The sequence below is a fragment of the Diabrotica undecimpunctata genome, unplaced genomic scaffold (genome assembly GCF_040954645.1).
Source record: "Diabrotica undecimpunctata isolate CICGRU unplaced genomic scaffold, icDiaUnde3 ctg00002513.1, whole genome shotgun sequence".
Classification (NCBI taxonomy): domain Eukaryota; kingdom Metazoa; phylum Arthropoda; class Insecta; order Coleoptera; family Chrysomelidae; genus Diabrotica; species Diabrotica undecimpunctata.
The window spans coordinates 8752-19943 of record NW_027313723.1 but is presented as its reverse complement, the minus strand read 5'-3'; the positions used below and the strand labels follow the sequence as shown (position 1 = coordinate 19943).

The following is an 11192-nucleotide window of genomic DNA, read 5'->3' as shown; positions in this document are numbered from 1 at the left end:
ACGCGCTATCTCAGAGTTCGTTTGGTTTAATTAAAGTGGTAATACTTATTTTAGGATATATTAAACACTGATAATTTAAGTCATTCCGAAAACGTTCTGTGATTTGATGTAGCCCGAAAGCTTTCTTTTATACTATTATACCTTTTATAAAGAATTTTTTAAATAAAATTTTTGATATTTATGGTATACACCCAACTACAGGGAATTCGTTTTCTTTGTGGAGTTTAAAAGCAGTCGAGGTCTCGATCTCTGTTATATATTTACGTCGAACTCGAACGAATTATAAATCACTTTATATTTTTATTCCAAAATCTAACCGTTGTGCAATATTTAAACTTTTTGGAATCGTACAAACAACTATAACAAAAGTTATAAATACTATTTTTTGAAAATAAAAATTTAATTTATAAATAAATTTTTTTTCCTATTGTCGAATATCAACTAAAAACAATAGGTCGTTTTTCCTGCTTTTTTTTTTTTGAAAAATTAACGATATAAATTTCGTATTTTACAAGTTCATCCTTCGGGCCAAACGAAAAGATAATCCTAAATGCGGTCCTTTTAGAGATCTACACCTGCTAATGTTAACGTCCTCTGCATCGCTTATTGAATTTTAGTATAGATAAGTGGTTTCTCAGAACATGACAAACAAGTCAATCAGCCAATTTGAACGTGAGAATTTGAAGGAAATAATGCAAATGTATACTGAAATCAATAATTACAAGATATATAACTAAATAAATAATTAAAAGTACAGAATACTATAATGTTAAAAATTTAAAAAATAGAATATTTGAGTAAAACTAAATACTTTTTCAAACTAACTGTGTAGAGAAAGTAGGTGAATTTACCTGGGCTGACTAGTGAATGTAGATAACCATTGATTCTGAAATAAAAAAAGAATATACCACTACTAAGGCCAAAATGTAAGGTGGTGTAATAAACCTCCATCCGCCCAGTACTAACATACGCAGCAGAAACGGAACCAATGAAAGAGAAATTAATGAAAGAAAAAGAAATCAATGAAAATGGTAGGCCATATGATGTGGATGGAAGAAACGGTTCCCACAACGGTGGATAATGTTGCGACAGCCAATGGCAACGAGAAAAAAAAAGGTATAAGAACTATATTTAGATGACATCAAAAACTTGCTTAAACATAAGCGTTGCCACGTGTAGGCGACGAGCTCTGAATAGAGAAGATTGGAGTTCTTAGGCAGGTCAGCCATTCCATGGGTACAAAGAGTTACTAATGTTGAGGTACTTCGTCGCATGTGTAAACAAAAAGAATTACTAAGAATAATCAAAGAGAGGAAAATGCAATACTTGGGTCATGTACTGAGAGGCGAAAGATATGAATTACTTCAAGTTATACTGGAAGGAAAAGTACAGGGCAAAAGATCAGTAGGAAGACGCCAGAACTCGTGGCTGAAAGACCTGAGGAGATGGTTCAACCGCTCATCCACAGAAATCTTTCGCGCAGCAGTTTCCAGAACTACAATTGCCATTTGGATCGCCAACCTTCGAAAGGAGACGGCGCAATGAGAAGAAGAAGGCAGGTCAGGGCACACAATACCTCTAGAGCCAGAACAGAAGAGGAAAACGTATATGATTTTTAGCACATTTATAACCCTTTTAAACCTTTCTTTCACCTGGTTGGGGTATTAAATCAGTGAGATTTTGTTTTGGTAGCATGGTAATTATGGCGTTGGCATATTAAAGCTATGAGATTTTGTTTTGGTATCAAGAAAACTACCTTTGCCTATATGAGCTTTCTCATTTCCGTCTATACCTTGGCGGATCAATATCTGAATTGTCCCGTTGCCTGTTGCTGGTATTCTAGGATCATCCGATAAGATTTATATATTTGCTTTGTGAGTTCTACATCAACGGCATTCTTAAATGCTGGCATGTATGACATGAATTTCCATCTGTAAGATTCCCATTGCTATTCCCAAGGAATTTGACCAACCTACAATCAAATTCTAGTACTCTTACTTCTTTTCTTCCAATTCAAATCCATCTGTATACTTACAAATTAGCAATAATATTATGTCTTATTTTCAGAATTATACTACTAAACCATGCAGAGGTAACACTTCATGATTTTTTTGGAAGTAAATTATATTGGGAAGCTAGAAGAAGTATGAGATTTAGCAAGGAACTGAAACTAATTGCAAATGAATTTAGAAAAACTGTTCTAAATTCAACAGATGCATCGGATAACACTCTTCTTCCTGAAATCTGGACTGATGAAAAAGTACCAATTTAATGTAAATTTTTAGTTTATAGAGTATAGCTTCTAGATTTATATACAATTTAAAAGCTTGTCTTCTCAGATATAAACTCCTGGACGAAATTAACTAACCACGTTTGCTTTAATAACTTATGTATTACCTTAGCATATACGATTATCTGAGTTGCAACTTTTTAAAACCAATAATTTTATTTTATCCATAAAACATTCAAAATAAACAACTAAAAAAATAGCAAAAGTTTTAACAATAGAAACCAATATAATTAATTGGCTAAATTGACATTAGTACTTTGTGGACACTCTTACTCCTAATTACCACATTTATATGCATTGGCAAGCTAAAGTAAAGCTTTCTTAAAGATATTGTTTAATTTAGGTCTGTGCGAACTAGGAGCAATCATCACTTGATTTTGGTTGTCAGCTTTGATACTCCGACCTCAGATCTTTTGTGATGATGATTTCCTTACAGAATCACAATTACGGTCTGAAAAATGTCAACCACCTCGCTCTGCTACTTTGTGCCGAATGGCATCTTTGGCAGCGAATCTTTGGACCTAGGAATTCCGAAGAAACTCAGCCTATTTAGAAGTTAAGAATACATTAGTACGTTTCTTCTTCAAGTGCCATCTCCGCGGCGGAGACTAGCTATTCGGACTTTTGAGACGGCTGATCTGAAAAGTTCATTTGATGTACATCCGTACCACTCTCTCAGGTTGCGCAGCCATGACATTCTACGCCTCCCTATGCTTCGCTTTCCTTGGATTTTTCCCTGGATAATCAGTTGAAGCAAGGTGTATTTCTCTTCACGTGTAATATGTCCGAGATATTCCAATTTTCTTGTTTTAATTGTATTTAAAATTTCTATTTCTTTATACATCCTTCTAAGAACCTCTTTGTTTGTGACGTGTTCTGTTCACGATATTTTCAGAATTCTTGTATTCACCCACAGCTCGAATGATTCCAGTTTTTTCATTGATGTCGCATTTAAGGTCCAAGATTCTATTCCATAAAACACAGTCGAAAAAACATAGCACCTCGCCAACCTAACTCTTAGTTCCAATTTTAAATCCCTTGGACATAGCACTCTTCTCATTTTGTTGAAATTTGCTCTAGCCTTTTCTATTCTGATTTTGATCTCCCGAATGTAATCATTAGTGGAGTTGATCATTGTTCCCAGATAAGCATATTTGTCCACTTGTTCGATTACATTTAAAGTTATCATTTATTCTGTATGTTTAAAATGTAAAAGTGATGAGTTAATTTCGTTCATGTATTCAAGTCATTCACATCCACAAATTTTTATATTCATCTACCTTCTCAAGTTTGGTAAGTCATTCTGTTTTGTGTTTGTGATTTTTAAATGCCAACAATAATCACCCCGTATAAAAAAAAAATTAAACAGTTTCCAGTCTCAGTATTCGAAATGTGTTTAATACTAGCATGTTATCGCGATTAAAAGATACTTGCCTATCATCAATCATGCTCAGGTATCTGCAAATCCAACTTTATAGAAAACCGTAGTTAGCCCAGACGGGTTAGGCGAAAAAATGGCCCAACCTTGTATGGCGAGCTGCCTTAAACTTTATTATTCTAACGTCTAGTGGGCTTCAATAGTAGCGTAAATTTAAAATCACGACTGAATCGCTGCGTTAGCCGCTATCTTGAATTTGAAAATGAAAAAGGAGAACCGTTTTTGTTCAATATCTCCGCCATTTTCAACTTTTCGACAAAAATGGTACCGATTGAGTTAAGAGGGAAAATTTTGATCTCTTTAATCTTTTGCTGAAATCAATATTTGGGGTCGTACGTATGCAGTAAAGGCGCGAGCGTAAGACCTTGCAGGGTCAAATGCTATCCCGACTGGACTAAGTGTGTTAGTATAATAGAAAACCGTAGTAGTAGCTTACTTAATTGTTATCTACTCTGATGGAATTAAAAGAAAACAATTTTTCACCTACTGTGTTCTGTAATAGATGTAATCGCGTACAAAGCAACTTTAATGAATTAAATGATAAATTAATGATAACTATTCTGAATTCATGTTAGTTTACGTAGAAGTATTAATGACTTGTCTTGACTATTTGTAAATATACAATTCAGTACGTCGGCTTGATCAGTTCATTTCGATTTTGATTATAATTCTACATCATGGGAGTATTCTAAAATGCCTTGGTGGCATTTCATTGTAATTCAGCGTGAAGCAGAGTTCACGCTCTATCGTGAGAAGAATGTTTCGCATTGCACAAAATAGAGCATAGTGGAGGCTGTCTCGAAATGGAAGGCGGACAAGGGGGGGTTTTTTAACTGCATATCCGCTTAGTGACCAAAGAATTGCTAGCCTAGCCCACTTTATAACAGGCAGGTCTGTGGATACTTAGCCCTCACGAAGTGGTTTATATCCTTCTTGGCAAATAGATCGGTCGGTGCCTCCGGGGAAGGATATCCTTACTTTAGGATAGATACGTATCGCCTCTATAGTATTTGATTAAGAACTAACTCCTAAGGAGATCGACAGGCATGGACATCGACGATGGCGTTGTCCTGATTGCCGTTCGCTTTTTGACCATAATCTGTGAGTTCATGCAAATAGAAAGAATCAAACATAAAAAGATAAAATCGAACAAACTCTCAGAGTTTGTTCGATTCAAGCAACGTTGGACCTCCAGTTTGTTGGATAACACACTCATAGAAGGTGGTAGAGTGCAGCATCTTTCTGACACACACAACGTGCAGTGGGCAAGATCTGTGCAAGATCTAGCCACAAAATTGTTCACTTTGTATTGTATATTCGTTTTTATAATAGTAAGAAATTTACTTATTTTTAAAGTACCGCTACTAGTAATCGTAAGCTGCAGCTTAGTTTGCGGAATTGTCTCTTCTTCTTTATGTGCTATCTCTGTTTGGAGGGTTGATAATCCTTAACGTAATCCGCACCTTTGGTAACACCGCCCTGGATAAATAAACTGAATTATATAAAAACTAGTCTCTAAAGTTGTTATAACCAGGAAACAGGTCTCATTCCCCAACTTCTTCTTTCTTGTGAAGCAAGTTACGTTCACAAAAATGTTTAACTCACATGAGATGTCCGATATATGGTAACATTCTAATCTTAAAGGTGTTCAAAACTTCCTTACCCATTCTCATCCTTCTCAACACCTCGATATTCGTGACATGATTGTTTACAGCACCACAAAAGTTACACCACAGAACTTGAAGATCGTCTTTAGAATGTTTAAAGCTAACTGATAATATTTGTTTTTTATTTATTCTATTTTAATACTTTAGTTTATACCTGACTGTTTTTTACCTTTAATAGGTGTATTTAACCTTTAGGTCTATTTAATGAAAATTTTTCTATTCTAGCCAAAACGAAATGCAATTGGAGGACCATATGTAGGCATACATCTTAGAAGAAGAGATTTCGTCAGAAGTCGACCAACAGAAGCTCCATCTCTTGAAAAAGCCGCTGATCAAATCAAGAAGGTTTTAAATAACCTCGATTTAAAAACTGTATTTGTTGCTACCGATGGTACTCAGGAAGGTAAATAATTTTAATTTTTGTTGGAGTATACCTACCTTTACAAACCGATGCTACAATTTTCCTTAAAAAACCCATTTTTCACATGTTACTTTCACCTTTATCAGTTAGTTTTCTGTATCTTCCTCATTGCAGCGAAATGTGGTAGATCCTTTGCAATGAAAACATAAAGACCCTTTTAATCCTAATTCAATGTCTTTAATATCGTCCATCACTACTTTGTAGGTAATTGTTTTCTATTAGTGTTTAAGGGTTTTTGTGATTTTTTTTACAGGACAATAGTATTGTCCTGTATTTCATCATCATCATTGGCGCTACAACTCTTCGTGAGTCTTTGCCGCGTTTACTATTGCCTTCCATGTTTGTCGGTAATGTGCCAGTAATTCCCATTGTCGCACTCTTATTTTCTCTAGATCTTCTTTGTCTGCATCTTTCCACCATTTTCTAGTCCACCCTACATACCTTATTTCTTCTGGCCTTTCCCAGAACACATTGTTTATAAGGCGATTGTCGTTACTGCGTATCACATGCCCTGCCCATCTGAGTCTATTGTCCTTTATATATCTGACTAGATTTTCTTTTCCGAATAGAGACTCTAGCTCTTTATTGTATCTGCCCCTCCATTCGTTTGTCATGCTGTCTCTGCAAGGGCCATATATCATTCGAATAATTTTACGTTCCCACACCAGCAATTTATTTATTTCTTTATTTGTTAGCGTCCATGTTTCGCTTCCATACGCGACTGCTGGTCGTATTATGGTCTTATATATCCGGATTTTTGTATCTCGTGAAAGAAGGTTTGACTTCATTAGAAGTTGCATTGCAAAGAAAGATCTGTTTCCTGCCATTATTCTTGTTTCAACTTCTCGCTCTAATTTGTTATCATTTGTGATTGTTGCTCCTAGATATTTAAATTCTTTAACCACTTCGAAGTTGTGATCATTTATAGTAATGTTTTGCCTTATTCGACGTCGTTCTTGTTTTGAGACGACCATGTATTTTGTTTTGTCTTCATTAATTTTTAGACCGATGTTTAATGCAGCTTCTTCAAAGCTCGAGAAAATATCCTTAATTTCTAATGTTGATTGTGCTACTGCGTCTACGTCATCGGCAAAGGCGAGTATGATTTTTGCTCCCCGAGCAGTTATGTCTGGTTTGATTTTTGGATATATTTTTCGCATGACATATTCTAAGGCCAGGTTAAACAACAATGGGAACAACGGATCTCCCTGTCTCAGTCCAGAATTTACGCAGAAAGCCTTTGATATTTTTCCCCCTATTCTAACTTGTGCAAAAGAGTTACTTACACACATTTGTGTTACCGCAGCTAGTTTCTTGGGTACGCCGAGCTCGATCATTGCCTTCCATAATGTTGCACGATTAATTGAATCATAAGCCTGTTTGAAGTCTATAAAAATCTGATACACGTCGTGATTATATTCCCAATACTTTTCAAGCATTTGTCTTATTGTAAATATTTGATCAATAGTCGATCTGCCAGGCCTGAAACCACACTGGTAGTCACCAACTATTTCTTCGGCGTATGGTACTAATCTTTTTATTAATATCGAAGCCAACATTTTATATGTAGTGTTGATTAGCGAGATTCCTCTGTAATTCATGCATGATTCCTTTTTTTTCTTTCTTGTGTATTGGTACAATAATACTACCACACCATTCTTTCGGCATTATTTCTTGTTGCCAGGCCATTTCTATTAATTGATGGATTTTACTTATGAGTTCATGACCGCCTGTTTTAATTAGCTCGGCATCAATATTGTCCAGACCAGGGGATTTATCGTTTTTAAGCGTTTTTATGGCATGCGTAATTTCTTCCATGCTTGGTGGGGGTATTTCTAATTCGACCGTTTGATACTCATGTTCTCCGTTGTTTCCACGATTTTCATTGTTTTCATCAGTGAAATTTTGGATATTCAGGAGCTCTTCAAAATATTCAGCCCATCTTTCTATTATTTTATTTTTGGCAGCCAGCATTTCTCCATTTTTATCTCTTACGAAGTTGGGTGTGCTTATGTACGAGCCTCTCTTTTGTTGTCTTACTTCTCTGTAGAAATTTTTATTTTGATTTCGTCCTGTGTTCTCCTTCTACTTTTTCAATTTGTTGCTGTAGATATTGTCTCTTTTTTTGTCTAAGTGTTCTTCTAGCTGCAGCTCTCTCTCTGTGGAATCGTATACGTTTTTCTTCTGATGGATTCGACAGATAATCAATTCTTCTTTTGTTTGCTTCTTTTAGAGTTCTTTCACATTCGTCGTCGAACCATTTTTTCTTTTTTGTTTTTTTGTTCTTCCGATAGATTTCTCTGCTGCTTCTGTAATAGATGTTTTTATGGAGTTCCATCGCTGATCTATATCTTCACTTTCATTTTTATTTATTTCCAAATCCTAAAAGCTATTTCTTAATTCTACTTGGTACTGTCTTTGATTATTTTCTTCTTTCAGCTTCGCCACATTCCATCGTTCGATCTTTGTGTGTTTATCTATTGTTTGTGTTGAAATTCTTGTTCTGAGCTTGGCCTTTACGAGAAAATGGTCTGTGTCGCTGTCCGGCCCTGTTCTTACACTTATTATGCTGCTAGAATGTCTCCCATCAATCAATACGTGATCTATTTGATGATATGTTCTTCCATCGTTTGATCTCCATGTTGCCTTGTGGATCTTTTCTCTAGCGAACTGGGTGCTTTTGATGGCTAAGTTGCAGCCTGTCGCAAAATCGACCAAACGTGATCCATTATCGTTTGTAACTTCATGTAGACTATATTTTCCTGCCACCGGTATTACGTAGTCTTCTGTGCCTACCTTTGCGTTTAGATCACCTCGTATTATTTTAATATCGTGGTTAGGAGCTTCTGTGTAGAGTTGATTTAGAGAGTCGTAGAATTCATTTTTATCATCCTCTAATGCGTCTTCGGTTGGTGCATACACTGAAAATATAGTTAAATTGGAAAATTTACCTCTTAATCATATGATGTAGATTCGTTCGTTTATTGGTTTAAAGTCTAATAACTCTGATTCTAGTCTTTCATGTATTACAAAGCCACATCCTCTTTCATGTCGAGTTTCATGTCCAGACCACAGTATCAATGACTTCTCCATGTGTATTGTTCCAGACACTGTCCATCTCATCTCGTGAATGGCTACTACATCATAGTTCAAGTTTTCTAGTTGTTTTATCGCTGTCATGGCAATTCCCGGTCTGTTATAACTTAGTACATTCCATGTTCCTAATAGAATATCCTTTGTCCGTAGCTTTCGTCGTTTGTTTTTATAATCTGTCCTATTCCGAGGCAATAATATTTGTTTCGTAGCAATTTTTTTTTACTTGTATGAGTCGCTGCTGGTCCGTAGCAAAACCTCCTTTTCGGAGGACCATGTTCTCCCTTTCTCGTTCGCCCTGACCCTGCCTTCCATTGGGGTTGGTTACCCAATCTCCATCAAGGTTGCTCAGGTTTCCGGGGTCCACCCGTGTGGTCAAGACCACACTTCGTGGAGGTGAGGATAGGATTGTCCTGTATTTATACGATGATAATGCCGTTAAGGTCTTAGGTATCATAAATTCAGGGACTATGACTATGTTTATGTTTTTGATCTGTACGTTGGAACTATCCTTATTCAAGTTTTATACATTTAACAATTTGATTTTCTTGATAAGTTGGTAAGTCTCAGGTGTTTAATTAGTCAATTATATTATCTACTGGCGGTATGTAGGCCTCTTATAACTTTTTTTACTAATTTTCAGATTCTTTTATATGCTATGAAAAATATTTAAATTTGAGAACACTTCTACTGCATTGATGTACATCTGTGATCGCCAAACAAATCCTCTAACGTAATTTGCTGAGGTATTTGAGTGCCGTATACCTATCGAATACAACGTCTCGAGATGCAACCCAAAAATTGTTTTAAAACTTACAATATTCCTCAGTAACACTCGACCTACAATTGCAATCGTGTTTACGCTATACGCTAAACCAATTAAATAAGAAAATAAATCCATTTAAAACATACACACCTTTATTCAAGAACGAGTGGATTTTCTACAGCTACAAATTATTTTCAACGAAAATAGGACGCCATTCAAATAGCCCTTAAATAGTACTGTCCACAAGCACACAGAAAACACCACCCACAGGGCCCACACCAATCTTGCTGACTAGCGATGCTAGATATTCAAGTCATTAACGATTTCAAAGTTATATCTCTCTTATCGTTATATTTTGTAGGTACCTTAGTTCTGTTGATTTGCTGGGCGAACATATGTTTTGGTTAGCTGTAATTGATTAGTTGAGTTGGTATATTGAACTATTTTAATGCGCGGTTTAGACATTTTCTATTAACGTTTTCTCATACTCTATCAATGTCAATTTAGACATAATGTCTGCCTCTATTATATTTCGCAGTTTTTTTCTAGAATCGGTCTTAAGTCAAAGATCTGTTCTATGGTCAATTTTCACCTTTAAAAATTTTGTGTGTTAAGACTTTCACTCCAATATTCCATTTTCCTGGTATTTTGCCTGCAGCGATGTTGTCTGGGCCGGATGACTTGTTGTTTTTCAATTTTTTGGCTGCTACTTTCATCTGGTCTATCATGGGGACTTGCTTTGTGGGATGTGCGCTTGACCAGTATTACATTATATTCCTTTAAATCATCTACCTTCTGTTGAAAGTATCCTTTTAAATACAGTTATTAATATAAAGTGTAAAAACAATAGCCAATTATAAACTTTAATGGTTTCAGAGTTCAACGATTTAGCAAGTTTTCTTCAAGGATACAACGTAGTGAAATATAGAGCGCCTTCTAAAATCGAGAAAAAATACAAAGACGGTGGCTTGGCAATTATTGATCAAATAATTTGCTCTTATGCTAGGTATTTTATTGGAACCCACGAAAGCACATTCTCGTTTCGAATTCAAGAAGAGAGGGAAATTTTAGGTTTCCCAGTCGGTACTACTTACAACGTTTTTTGTACCAGTAGTGGTTGTCAGAAGCCTTCAGTTTGGGAAATAGTTTATTAATATTTATCATCTTATTAAATAAGGATTTTAGAACTTAACAGTTAGCTCTCTTGTTGTATATATAATTAGCTAATAAAATGTACTTCCATTAGTAATATAGTAATTTTTTAATCCTTTGTTATCATTTTATCTATTCGTATTTATCAAATTCGCCTTGTTAGACAACAAATCCTGCAAATAAGACCAACTTGAATAATACGAGTCATCTGTTTGAACGAGAAATAAAACATATCCAACAAGAATGTCAAGTACACTCATCACTGAGGAGGCTACCGATACTTGTATAATCCTACTTAGTAATTTGTATCTAGAAAGCACCTTTTCAACCAAATACTGGAGAAGAACTTCCTAGACAACTTAAGT

At 35.5% G+C, this 11192-nt stretch overlaps 1 protein-coding gene across 1 annotated transcript; it reads left to right on the top strand.

The window, feature by feature from the left end:
- Positions 1-2067: 2067 nt before the first annotated feature.
- LOC140432005 (GDP-fucose protein O-fucosyltransferase 2-like) lies at positions 2068-10945 on the top strand (the record flags this gene model as incomplete). The annotated part of the gene is made up of 3 exons (XM_072519868.1): positions 2068-2260; positions 5621-5798; positions 10552-10945. Coding segments are annotated over 3 exons (649 nt in total), but the record flags the coding sequence as incomplete, so codon positions are not given.
- Between the last annotated feature and the right edge of the window lie 247 nt (positions 10946-11192).